The sequence below is a fragment of the Antechinus flavipes genome, chromosome 4, assembly GCF_016432865.1.
Source record: "Antechinus flavipes isolate AdamAnt ecotype Samford, QLD, Australia chromosome 4, AdamAnt_v2, whole genome shotgun sequence".
NCBI classification, from domain to species: Eukaryota; Metazoa; Chordata; class Mammalia; order Dasyuromorphia; family Dasyuridae; genus Antechinus; species Antechinus flavipes.
This window is the reverse complement of record NC_067401.1, coordinates 69246887-69261743: the sequence shown is the minus strand read 5'-3', so window position 1 is coordinate 69261743 and position 14857 is coordinate 69246887. Positions and strand designations below refer to the sequence as shown.

Genomic DNA, 14857 nt, shown 5'->3' with positions numbered 1-14857 from the left:
TCACATCCAAAAACCACATAGATATTATATTTAACTTTTTAAAAGTTCTATTCAGATTTTTAATTTCTTTCTTGATATTTTTGTTAGAAGTATCTAGATTTAAAAGAGGGTATATATAGAGAGATTACCATGTATTTTTAATACAGATTCTAAGTATTTAGATGCTTTTTTCATTCAATGTGTATTATACCTACATGTATATTATACACACACACACACACCCATACATACATACACACATATATGTATATACTATTTTGTTAGGATAGGTTCTGTAATAATCATAGTATAAGTTAAACTTCCCTTCTTCACAGGGCAGCAGAACAACGGAGTTATATAACAATCAGTCAGAAAGATTTTTGAAGCTCAAAGCTCTTTGACATATTAATGATCCATTGCAAGTGAATTCTAGCCAAATTTGGACATACCTGTAGCTGCCACAAACCAAACAGCTCAAGAGCAGTAGCTGCACACTCAAAACCCTGCTCAGGAATTTCTAAACATCATGGACTATCAGGTCTATATATGGCTTCTTCTTTAACCCTGCTTCCTACCTAGAAGCCTCTAGAAATTATATTATCTAGCTATTTTTTACCACTTTCCTCTGAGCAGGTGAGAATTCTTCCTTTCTTTCTGTTTTCTTCCAGGATCTTCTTTCCCTCGCAAGCCTTTTCTCAGACAATGAAACTATGTAATCTGTGACCAGATTGTACCTCCAGGCCTGGGGATCTTTTGTTAACAAAATACACATATGTATCTATACGTACACACACACACACACATACACACACACACACACACACACAATACATAGTATTGGTATATAATGTGTATAATGTTTAATATATTATTCCACTATATATTATATATCAATATACTATACAAAATTATATATTTTTGTCACATTGTTTTTCAAACATGTTAGACTCATCGTGATCCCATTTCAGGATTTCCTTGTCAAAAATACTATGTAATTTGCCATTTCCTCGCCTGCTTATTTTATAGATAGAAATGAGGCAAACAAGGTTAATTGGCTTGTCCAGAGTCACACAGAAAATAAGAGTCTAAGGAACTCCAATTCCTCTCACTCCAGGGCCTTCTGTATCCATTGGACTATGTAATTGTCCCAATTTACACATAGCATATTCATATAATAATACAAATACATATTTTTGTAACACTATTATATTTGCATTATGTCATTGTCTATAGTGCCACTAAACATGGTGTAATTTTCTTATTTTTCTTTTGTCTTTATGTATTTTTACTTTTCCTTTTTTAAGATTATGTTTATTATCCTTGCCTGAGTATACTAGAAGCTTAACAAATTCTCTAGCAGCTCACATTTAGTTATGTGTGAATCTTTATATTTTAAGTTTCATTCTTATAAACAACATCTTGTTAGCTTCTACTTTCTAAAACATTTGACTATTTTCCTCCATTGCATGAGGACGTTTACCACATTTATGCAACAATTGTAAATTAAATGTTTCCCGTCACCATATCCTATTATACTTCTTCCTTTCTTTCTCTATCTGTTGACATAGAAGATGGCAACAGAGAATTAATTCAACATGTGTGAATCGCCAATAAGATACCACATTTTGCTAATAACAATCATCTTTCAGTTTCTACCATTATTAAAAAACCTTTCGTTTCCTTAAACTTCCTTTGCCCCATTCTTTCTTATTGAGTTTGGCATATTACTACCCCCAAATTTGTTCATTTGTATGAAAACCCTTCTTAAAATTCAGATTAGATTGATGTTTATGTGATTCTTTCTTCCTATTTCTGTTTCCATTCTTATATAGTCTTTTTCTTTTTTAGTACTCAAAGCACAATACATAGTAAATTCTAACTACTACTATCTTATTTCTTCCCTAAAATATTTAATTTTCTTTCTTTTTTTCCTTTTATAAAACCACCAAAATACAAATAAATAACTACAAATTCATCTGTCTTTAAATTCCTTCAGTGACCCTTCATATCATTAGGGTTCAAAGACAAATTTGTTTCCCTTTTTAAAGGGAATAATTTCAAGAACACATGATAGAAACAAAATATGTTTTCATTAAAGAAAATGACAACAATGAAATCTTATCCCAGAACTTTTGATATTCTATCAAAACACTTCACAGGAGAAAAATTATATCATAAAATTCATCCAATCCAAAAGAAAAAAAGAATAGATGATAAGTTGATTATGCAACTAAAAAGCACTTTCTGATTACTCAAAAGTATTCAACTTTCTAAGTTTCTTCTGAATCCTGTGTTTACATTTTAAAGTTTCAACTCAGAGCTGGCATTAAGAATACTTGAAAGTCCTTTAACCCAGTAAAATATTTTCCCCCATATGATAATACTAATCTTGAAGGATAAGTTAATTTTTAGTTGTAAGCCTGTAGCTTTTACCTTCTGGGGATAACATATTCCACAATTTTCTTAGTTTTTATTAGTAACATCCAGGTCTTTGACTCTGTGATTCCTTTGGAATATTTCATTTTGGTTGCATATTTCTTTCACGTAGGATTCTTCATTTTATATATGGAATTTATAACAGTTTTCATTTTGGGGGGAGTATCTTTTATGAGGAAAATGTAGGATTCTATTTTCTTTTTTTTTTTTTTCCCTTATGGTTTTGATAGACTTGAGTTGCATTTGGAAAGCAATTTCCTGGCTTAAAATGTGTACTTAGAAGCATTTTCTCATTCACCTCATTGTTTTTGCTGTCCTCGTTTGTAAAGCATTTCTTCACGCACTTACAAGATTCTTCCTACAGAATCTTCAGGGATGTAGAAGGATCTCTTGAATGGTTTAATGATAAGTATAGAAATCTCAGAGATTTCTATATGTATTTAAAGACTTGTTATATTGCTCACTGTTATAAAGGACATTTGGAAAAGACTTAAAGAGACTTTAAATCTGTAGGTTAATGAAAATTAGTCTTTTCCCATTTTTCTGTGCTCCTTTGATAAACTGAACATTTGTTGAAAGGAATTTCCCACTGTCGTACCAGTAGCTCTCTTTATACAGAGGAGTGGCGATTAATTTTAAAAGTCCTGAAGTACTAATATATGATTTATACCAACCCATACTTCTACATAATTCTTTTTATTATTAATAATAGCTTATATTTATATAGCCATTTTCCTCATAGCATAATTTCTAGACTAGTAAGTGAAATACTAAAATTCCTCTTTACAGTTAAGGAAATTGAGATGGAACATTTAAATGATTTGGTAAGGCTCATACAGCTAAAAAAATATGTCAGGAATAAAATTCAACCCCAAGTGCTATCTACATTACATAATTACATTATAAGTCAGATATGCCTGTGTCCACAAGCCATTTTATTTTTCAAACATAGTGCTGATAAGCCATATGTTTGTTTATACTAACTTTTAGGAAAAAAAAAACTTTTGATGCTGATAATTATAAATTCATAAAATATAATTATAATGATCACGACTAGAACTAGCAACCTATTTCCTTCATAGAAAAAACAAAATGGAAACAAAGAATCAGCTGTAGTGAACATGCTATGATATGTGAATTCTAACAGCAAAGAAAAACATCAGGGCAATTGATGAGATATATTATTTTAAAAGATGCTTATTATTTTTCTATTTATTTTTGCCCTTGTAAAACACAGATGTTGATTTAGAAAACAACTTGCGAGATATTTTCTTCATTATTGCTGTCAAGTTCATTTAAACCTTTTAAACTTATTTCAGGATAACTGAAGCAGAAGGAAACATTATTGATTATATTAAGGGATGGGTAAAGTATTGACATGAAGGCAATAATGTTTTTCAGCAACTTTGGCAATTCTTTTAAAACTGGTTATAATACTTATTCACCTGTGAAGGAAAAATCTGTTTAGATTCTGAGGAGAGGGAAAGATAAAACCTGACATCACATCTTTGAGACAATTGATTTCAAATACGAAGATAATTTAATCTTTTTAGGCACTTTAGTTTGAAGAGACCAGAGAATAAAAATCAACTGTGTAAGTGAGAAGATAAATTAACAAGGAAATTGTGGCAGCATTGATGGCTAAATTCCATCTTTAAAAAAAAATCTGCATTAACCATTAGCTTCTTTTCATTCCTTTGTTGTGAGGTGAGCTTAAAAACAAGTCATCATAAACCACATAATTGTGAGCCATTAGGTTCTGCCATAAAAATAAAAGAAGGAAGGAGAAAAAAAAATGGGAAAAAATGTTTGGTCTCTGTAACCAATGAAAAATGAAATAAAAATAACTTTATATAAAGTTATAGCCTTACTGAAAGTAAAGTAACACAAAATAAAAATAATTTTTATGACCTATTCAAAATAAGCAAAGAAAAGCCATTTAGGAAAATAGTCTATGTAAATATTCCCTTAAATTTCTGAATATGACCCATTTTGAAGCTATATCTGTTTTTCTCCTAACGAAAAAATTATGAATGCAACATAGGGGCAAAGATCTTCTTTGTAATTGGTCAGTAAATAGGCAAGGATAAACTTTATGTTGTTTAAATTAGAAATTTACATATTCACTCATGTGTATAATTGAAAAAAGTATACAAATGCTTCATTTACAGCATGTGTTTCTAAGAGATTACGGATTTTCTTCTTTTAAATGAATAAATCTGTGGTAAACTTTTACTTACAAAGAAAGTGACTCATTCTCTTTTAGCAACTCATGAGGTGGGCCCACTACTTCTCTAAATGATTAAATATGTCTCTGTAGATTATATGATGTCCTATAGGTAGGGATTGATGTTCAGAAAAATAGAGTATAGGAAAATGCCAATAGTGCAATAAAATAATCATCACTTGACAAATAGTCATGTTCTCAAAGAAGTCCACTCAATAGTAGATGATTTATATCTGAATAAAATGCTGGGTTTTTGTATTCATGATCATTGATGTTGGTTTTAGCATATTAATATTTAGCTGTTCTTTAAAAGTTAAAATACATTAGCATGCATTGGGAGTTGCCAGCAGACTTGGAAAACATAAGCAAAAATGACAGTGACAATATGATTAAATTTATTCTATGTGATCATTAAATATATGAAATTTACAGCTCAGAAACAAAGTACAGTAAGAACTACATTTTAAAAATATTATGATACTGATCACTGCCCAGAACACACTGCAGAAGATGGCACTGCTAGCTATATTTTTAATTTATGCATTGCAATTTCAAAGAAATAGAAAGAAAATAACTGTTAAACTAATTGACAACTATTGAAAAGAATAGTAATAGTTTTTTCTGATTTATTAAGTCTTTTATTTATGTTCTGTGTTGTTATTATATCTTTTATTTATGTTCTGTATTGTTTTATATTTCAAATTTTCATTTTGCTAGGCTTATCCTACTGGACGTTTGAAAAGCAGAGAGGTGAAATGACCACTCTTTTATGATAGCTTCTGCTAATGTTCCAAGAGTATGGTGAGACTGTGGATAGAAAAAAAAAATTAAATACTCGATTTAAATGTTTTACAATAATTATGTGTTTTGATGAAGTATTAGGAGGCAGATATTGCTTAATCATAAACTGGATTATTTCTAGATAAATACTCAATATTTGTATAATGCTTTAAGGTTTCAAAGCTCTTCTCAACAACTCAGATAAAATATCACTAATTTACATATGGGGAAAACGAGACTGAGAGATTAAATGTTTTAAGAACAAAAATTTAGAGTTAAAAGAGACTTTAGATGTCATCTAGTCTAACATATGCTTTACCAATGAGAAAATGGAAACAGGTTGGTTAAGTGACTCTGTATGTGTGTATGTATGTATGTATACATATAATCCATGAGAACACAAAATGACGGGCAGAACTAGGACTCATATCTCTGGGTTACAAGTCTCTTGTTTTATTTATTTATTTATTCATTCAGTTATTTATTGCTTTTTTCCCCCCTACTCTGTTATAAAATTTCCTAAATAAACTTGGCTTTCTCCCCTCTCCCCCTTTTCCCCTCTTAAAGTGATTTAAAACATTTCAAACTGAAGGAACATTATGGAGAATGCTTTTTAACCCATTTGAAAAATGCCCTTCAGAAAAACCACATTATTTTGCATCACCTATATGAATCAAGTACAAAGAGAGGCAATATGGCAAAGTAGATGGAGAGCTGGACTCGAAATGAAGAAAATCTAATCTCAAGTTAGACTTCTTAGACATCTTGAGTCTGTGCATGCTGTTGAACCTCTTGGTGTCCCAGGCAGTGTTCTAAGATTACACATTGCAAAAAAAAAAAAAAAAAATTGTCCCTCACTAGAGAACTCCTTACACCAACCCATAAAATTTCAGGTTCTGTCCCAGAAAATGTACAAACTGGTGTTTCAGACATTGGCAACACAAAAACAAGCAGTTCCCTTCTTCCCCTAATTGCTTGTATTTTCCTAAATGAAAACAACAAATTCATACATAAATAAATTTTAATGATTTCTAAAACTAAAGATTTCAATTTCTGATGTTTGTGTTCCTTAATAATCACTAGTTTTATATTTTAAAAAAAGTCAAAAAGATGCAAGACAAATTTTTCACTGGACTTAATTGTGCCTTTGTCCAATCAAAAATTTTTTGTCAGGAGTAAACCTTGCATTTAGGAAATGAGACAGAGGAAATTTTAAATAACAGAACTTGCAGCCAAGTATAAAATTTAAAGTGAAAACTAATTTATACAAAGTTTGAGAGCTTGCAATATGCAAATTTTAAAATACCATCTGTAAGTCTGTAGTTTCTATAGGAACATGAACCAACTATATTCATATTGTTTGACTCCATCATCTCATACAGTATAAACATAAAATGCATGTAGTCATTACCTTAAACCACCCACATATTCTTGTTTTTCAAATATAGTGATGTCAGAGTAGCCTAATCGAGCCAAGAAGGAGGCACAGCTTATACTTGCAGGCCCAGCACCAAGAAGAGCAATCTTCGCAGAATAAGCTTTAGGCATATCTTCTGGAAGAGGCAGAGAAGGGTTCCTGATTTGTGGAATATTCATTGCTTTGAATACCTGGAAGAAATCATTTCACCTTGTTAGAAGTTTGCAACTAAATTTGTTATCTTCAAAGCATTTTTTTTAATTACTGAAAAACATCCTTTTATGTAATGGCATTTTCAAATGGATAAGTAATAGCATATTAGTGTTAATATGGAGAGTAAAAGCAAGAAGCATTAGATAAAGGCAAGGACTCTGGTGGCCAAAATCTGTCAACTCTCTTTAGTAAAGACATGTTTCAGGCAAACAGATTTGTTACCAACAGGAATAATGTGATGAGAATATTATATTCTCAGGAAGCAAAGTTCTGTTAATCAAATCATATTTCCCCTTTAGCTGACATTATATAATTTGACCAGGTACCTAAATCCAAAATCCTAACATTACATAAGAATGAAATTATTTTAATATAAAATTGAGTCACAAAATGCAATAATTGTGATATCTTTGAAAATACTGTGACAGCAAATGGATTCCTATCAAACTCAATACATTAAAATTATATAATCTCAGAGTTGGTATGAAACTCAGAAATGGTCCTATCCAACATGACTGCCCTCCATGATCATAGATAGCACTCGTTTAAATGTTTACAAAGCACTTTATGTTATGCAATTGGATCCTTATCAGAATCCTGTGAAGGAAGTAATATTATTCTCTCTTTTTACTGGAAAAAAAAAGAGGCAGCAGTGGTGAGGTTGAGGTGGGGGGTGGATTGGTGGGGAGGGAGGGAGAAGGAAAAGGAAAGAGGAAGACAGAGACAGAAAGAAGAAGAGAAGGTGGGGGGAGAGAGGGCGGGGAAAAGGAAGGAGGGAGAAAGGGAAAAAGAAGAGGAGAGGGAGATGGAAAGAGAGAAAGAAAGAAAGAGAAAGAGACAGAGAGACAGAGACAGAAAGAGGGAAGGGAGTGAAGGGGAGGGGAAAAGGAGGAAGGGAGGGAGATTAAATGATTTCTCTAGGATTATTATTTAAATCATTTAAATTTGTATCGCAGACATATTTAAATTGGGTCTTCCCTGATCCCACTCCTTTGCTCTATGTACAAACACTACTTAGGTGAAAGTGGTTATGAAACCTTTCTCTAAATATTTGTATTAATTAGGAGTTCACTGTTTTATGCAATAGTCAATTGTACATTTGTGAAGCTGAAACTATTAGAAAGATTTTTTTAAATTTCTATTTTCAAGATGCTTATACCCACTTCCATGCAACTTTCACCATTATTCCTCTTAATACAAAAATAGAAAGAAAATAAGCCTATCCCTCTTCCTAAAACAATTCTAATGCCTATTTCAAGTCATCTCTCTCCAGAATAACCTTCTTTTTTGTTTGAATTTTTATGAAAAAGTTTTGAGTAGTCATCTTAGTAGTCAGGCTTTGAATAAAATATAGCTTATTAGTTTTACTTCTTGAAATGTGAGAATTACATATAATTTTCCAGGTTTACTCAAAATATAATCTATCTCTTACCTCACTAGGGTTGGATTATATCTTCTTAAAGCAGCAAAATATTTTAATAACCTTTGTTTTAGCCATCATGGTCCATGCCCTTGATACTAAATTTGAAATTCTCTAAAATCCTCAAGTCTTTTTCACACAGAGTTGTCTAAATATACTCCCATTATTCTAGTTATAAAGTTGATTTGTAACTTTTGTAAGATTTTATATTTATTTGTATTTTACTAAATATTTTTACATGTAGTCCACTATTATGATCTATCAATTTCTTTTGAAAACATTTTTCTGCCACTCATTGTTTTACCTATCCAATTCCAGGTATTTTTTAAATTATAATTTAAGAATTCTGCCTTCTATTCTTAAAAATGTGAGGATAGCACAGAACTTAGCAGAAATCTCTGGAGTATTTACTATGTGAGAGATTTCTCCTTCCAGGTTAAAATCTATACTTCAAGTAATGCAATTCAGTCATAGACATTTAATCAATTTTGAATCTAATATATAATTTATTCCATAATTTTCATTTCTTTAAAAATAATTAGCATGAGAGAGGTTTTGCCAAATGCCAGTTCCTTTAAAGATGAAAGTTATCTTTCAAATTTGTAAACAAAAAAACCCAAGGCATTAATGATCTATTTCTTTCTATTAGAGTAAAAAAAAATCACACATTTATATAACATCCCATTTGATTTGAAGAATATAAGTAAAAGATACCATCAAGAAAATGTTTAATTATAAGAGAAAATGGACTGGTTTTACTGCTAAGGGTAAGTGAAAAAATCGACAGTCAGAAAGCTCAATTGTTAACCTCAATGTCAAGAGAAAGTAAAGATAGACAAGAAAAATGAGTAGACATCAGGGGGTGAACTCAGTTATAGGAGCTAAATAAATGAATGGCTTTCTGTATTACTGAAGGGAATATTCAAATAAGTGAAATCCCAAATCTATTATAGTATTTGAAATACAGGTACGATAAACTTTATATTATCGATCTTATTTGAGCTTCACAATGGCTCTGTGTGCTACATATAAGAAATAGTGTTTTCTTAAGTTTATAGATGAGGAAATGGAATTTCTGAGAAGTGAAGTGATTTTATATATGGTAATTTTCTTCAAAGAAGTGAACTAAATTTCCCTGTCTTATTTTCTTCATAGTCTCTTCTTCAAACTGTAATGTTAGCCTTTTGTTGGGTATGTAAACCAACAAAGAAAGGAGGCAGAGTGCTGGTAACTATAAAAGAGATCTGTGGAAGAAGACTCACTTGCTGGGAGAAAGGACAGGAGGCATAGAACAAACCTTGAGGACTACTCAGTTGAGTCAAGTATTCCTGTGTGATTATAAAGCACAATGAACTAATAATCCCAATGCAAGGAATCAAAATTGATGTCATAGTCATAATGAAAATATGATGGAATAAGAATCATAATTGCACACTGACTCTAGAACAGCAAACTTTATTCAAAAGAAACAAGAGAGGCAAAGTATATTGGGGGAATAAAAAGAATGCTGTGCATGAGGAAGATGAATGCATATGAATACAATACTTCCTCTGGAATATTTTCCAACTTAGCATATGTAGATTTGGATGTTGGATCCGCAGTGAGAAAAATATTCCCTGGTGCCAGTCAACATTCTTTGAACTATATATCTCATGAGCTCCCACAGGTTAGTTTACCTTTAATCATCAGTCAACAGTCATAATTAGCCCAAAGCAAAGATATTTAGTCAGGCAATAAGCATTTATTAATAACTTATTACCTGCAGGTGCAGAAAAGTGCAATAAACAATACCTTCATAATTCTGGGATTCACTCTCCCACAAGTACACAAAAAATAACTATGGAGAGTGAATAGAATCTTAGAGCTCACTAACAGAAAACTATTTGTGCAGGGAACACATAGTCAGTGCAAATAATGTTTCCGATATTTCAGGGACATGATCTACTTTCTTTTCTTGTGGCATTCTGGAACTGATCCCTATTGGGCAAATAATCTCTCCGAACAAATTTATTCAGCTAAGATCCCCGTCTATTTCACTAAACAGCTTGACTCTAAATTGACAAAGCTAGTTTTCTTCTTGAATTTATAATTGATTCTCTTCTCTGTTACCATAGATTACCTAATGTTGAAGCAAATTTTCCCTTCTTACTCTGTGTATATTTATGTCTGCACATGTATATATATATATACTTCCTCCTAGATCCAATATTTTCACCTCAGTCAGTAGTTTTATCACAAGATGCCATGGTATGAAGAGGGGAGGGAAAAAGATGAAATCTCCTTTTTCTTCTCTCAAATATCCTGCTGCATCATTGGATAAGGGGCATTCCAAAATGTTTGATTCCATCACAATGTCTTTGGAAAGCAAGCCTGGTTTTTTAATGGTCATAAGGCACATGGTCATTCTTTGGCTAGTCAGGGGGTAATTGCCCTTCTAATTTTATCAGGAAGAATTCCTTCACATTTTATTAAGGTATCATAGGACAGAATTTCCCCAACACACACAAACACACACACACACACACAGTTTAATGTATAAACGCTTTGTTATTTCATTTACGTGTCTTTTTTTTCTGTGATTAATTCAACTGATTTTGGAGAAGGGACCAATTCCCCTTCCTATAAATAGAGTTTATGAGGAAAACTGAGAAATAGATGTAGAACATTTGGGTAAAGATAAACTAGAAAAAAATAAACAGAAATGATTATGTCACTAGAGAATATCACCAAGGAAGTCAGAGAAGAACTCACAAACTTAGCACATAAGCATACATATTATTGATAGGGCATTTCAGAATCAGTTGGAATTCTTTATTCAAAAAATAAAACAGTTGGAAAGCTATTGAATTATTTTCAATTAGTTAATCAACAATTATTTATTTTCCTTCTATTAAACGTCAGTGACTATGCTAAATACTGAGAGATACAAACACAAAGGTTAAACAGTCGCTATACTTTCAGAGTTTACATTCCATAGAAAGAGCTGATGTGCACATGATGAAAAAATATAAAGACATCAGTCTGTCTGAAAAATATGAGAGTTTTAGCAAACAATAAATTCAAAAATGTTATTATATCCATTTTACAGATGAAAAAACAGACAAAAGAAGATTAAATGATTTATCCAGAATGCACAACTAGTGTGTGTGTGTGTGTGTGTGTGTGTGTGTGTACAGAAGATAGATAAATAATTAGATAGATAGGTAGGTAGGTAGGTAGGAAGATAGATATAGATGGATAGACTTGAACTGAGTCTTTCAGATTCCAAACCTGGCATTCTATCCCTGTGCCACATGGATAAAAAAACTCAGTCCACAATTGAATAGAAGAAAGAGTAGAATAGATGACTTTCTAAAAATTGGGTAATATTTGACAACCATTACCTGCCCATAGAATAGAAGAGTATCATTTAAGACAAGGGTTTGCTCTACTCCATGTATGCTTTTACCAACTTTAATTCCAATTCCCTACTTCTCAATGAGAACAAGTTTCTCTATATCCCACCCATCCCTTCTCCCTCCTTTATTTCATTCTATTCTCTTCTCAAATAAATGTGTAGATGGGTAGAAAGTTTGGGAGGAAAGAGGGAGGGATTAGTGAATAAAATTGCTTAAGGTTAACAGGAAAAAAATAAATGCTTTCATTCTTTTGCTTTTTATTATATCAAAATCTTATTCTTACAACTATTATTTAATAGTTCAAATTTTAAATAGCTTATTTATTTTGGTAAATAAAAAAATTGGTAAATAAATACTGAATTTAGTCTCTGCGTGGCTATATAAAAGATGGACTGTGGTTAAAAATATATCAATCTGTGGCAACTCTGGTAATGAGTTTCTCTGAAATTAGACTAGCCCTGTGTTGAGAAGGAAACTTATAAAGAAACTAGAACCTACCAAAGTTTGTATTTTATTGTTATAGCCTTTGAGAAGCCAGGGTCCCCTCCACATGAGTATTAAAAGATTATAATGGTTTTAAAGAATTATATAATGTAATCTTTATATAAATTTTTATTTTTTTATAATTTTCAGTTTGACCGAATAGTGATTGGGATTACTGGGAAAATACATTGATCTTCTCTAGTGGCCAAGAAAATATTATGAATTCAGCAGCTCTGATTCCCAAAGACAGAAAATTCATTACAATAATGCAATATGAAGAGTTTCATTTAAGTATTCTCTTATTCTCTCTCTCTCTCTCTCTCTCTCTCTCTCTCTCTCTCTCTCTCGCTCGCTCGCTCTCGCTCTCGCTCTCTCTTGCTCTTTTATTTTAATTCATGGCACTGGAGAGGAAATCTGTGATTTCATTGTCAGTTTTCTCACCTCCTACTAAAGCCAATGAGCACTCTTTGGTTTATAGTCTGACATTATTTCCTCAGACACTATGGGATTATATGTTTTGTTCATCGTCATACAGACACTACATGACAAGTTCAGGATTCGAGACAGGTTTTCTAGGCTATAGCATCCTGGGATTCATTTCAATTACTTATTAAATTATAAAATTTAGGGCAAAAAGTTACTATAGAGATCACTTGATGAGACACAGAGAAGGGGAGCCATTTTTCTAAGGTCATGTAGCAAGTGGCTTAAACAGTATTTAAACTCGAGGCTTCTGACTACTAATCCCATGTTCATTTCAATGTAACAAATAACATGAAATATTTTCTAATCTCTTTACACAGAGGAGCTTCTTTAAATCATAATTCTTGATTATTCCTCATCTTGGCTTTGTAACATTTTTGTGTATTTTTTCTTTGTTTATTTTATGAAATTGGGCCACAAACTTCTCTTCTAATGATACTAGTGGCAACAAGTGAATCACTGAAGAGAAGGCATCATGGAAATTAACAATGGGAGACATATTAAATATTAATATTGATTCTATGTCTAAATTAATCATCCTACAGAAAAGGGATATTTGAAAAGATACTTTATTTTGAATCATAATTCAAAGAAATAGCTGTATGTGACAAATGATAAAAGATGATTTCTGTTCCACTCTCCCAACAGAAGAAGATTTTCAACATGAGTATTTTTTAATGGTTCTAGACACTTCTCATAAGATTGATTCTTTGGCCTTTAGTCCTATGACTCATAATACTTTCCAATTCAGTCATCAGTCATTTAAAAGAAAACTGCTTTATGTCTTTTTTTTTTCCTACTTCATTATATGGCGATACTATATAGCCCAATATATCAATTCACCAGAATCAAGATTTTAACAAGATACTGAACAAAGGAAAACGACATGAGATTAATTTTACTAGATAGTTCTTCATGTCTAAGATATTTTTCCTACTTGTTCTATCATCCAAAATACAATTCATGTTCATAACAAATGAGTTTGGAGCAGGACAATTTGGGTTCAAATCCTTGCCTTGACATTTAGTTCCTGTGAATCCTCAGATAAGTTAGTTTGCCTCATATTTTTCATCTGTGAATGTGGGAAATGACCTAGATGATCTCAGTGGTGATTCTAGGAACTTTGTAAAGCCTTTTCAGATTACCCCAGTTTCAAAGGTATCTTATTTTCCTGATCTTTTCACAGCGTTTCTCTGTACCATACACACTGAGACACTTCATTTTTGTCTCTTGATTTGTAATTGTTTCAAATACTCCTTCAAAATCAAGTTCTTTCATCAAGTTTTTTTTTTTCCTCCCAGATAGTCCACTAGTCACATTTTTTCACAGATTGTGATTGACTCTTATAGGCACATCCAGATAAAAATTGTAACAGCTACATATGTAAACTAGCTCCTACTTTACAACTTAGGGTGTCAGACAGTTGCCTGGAGAACTGAGAATTAAATGACTTGCCCATCATCACACACTCAGTAGATGTTGGGGGCAGAACCCAAGTCTTCCTGATTCCAATCCTGATTATCTATTTACAATAAAACATGAAACTTATTTTTCCTACAAATATAATAGGTGCTAAATAAATAATTGGTAACTGATTCATCCTGGTAAGCAGGGTTGTACTTAAGAAGAAAAAACTATGGAAGTTCTCCTTTGGTATTCCAACCCATTCCACTTTGACTTTATGGCACTAAATACTAATTCTTTCTCCCTCTCTTTCTTTTTACCCAGTGTTTTCATGTTCTTTCATCTGTCTCCCCACCAAAATTTGTTCTCCAGAGAGCCTCGGATAAACCAATTTACATGAAGGTACAATTAGCGACTTAGAACTACTGGCTTACCTTTCAAATAACAAGCCTCATAGTTCAGCTATGTTATGATAATAAACATTATGTTTCCTAAACTCTTTTATCAACTTAATGTAATGTCAACTAAATTATCATGGTCTCAAAAATTATAGCAAAATTAATCTGTTGAAAGAAAAGGTCAAAAATCTTAAAGGAAAGAATGGGAAAAAAAGTAGG

General features: G+C 31.8%; 1 protein-coding gene across 3 annotated transcripts in view; it reads right to left on the bottom strand.

Moving 5' to 3' along the window:
• The window catches only part of DPYD (dihydropyrimidine dehydrogenase), a 1007953-nt gene that overhangs the window by 679691 nt on the left and 313405 nt on the right, over positions 1-14857 (bottom strand). For all 3 annotated transcript variants that reach the window (XM_051993282.1, XM_051993281.1, XM_051993280.1), the window contains exon 6: positions 6834-7030. In XM_051993282.1, coding sequence (XP_051849242.1) covers positions 6834-7030 — 197 coding nt within the window. The remainder of the gene's footprint in view (positions 1-6833; positions 7031-14857) is intronic.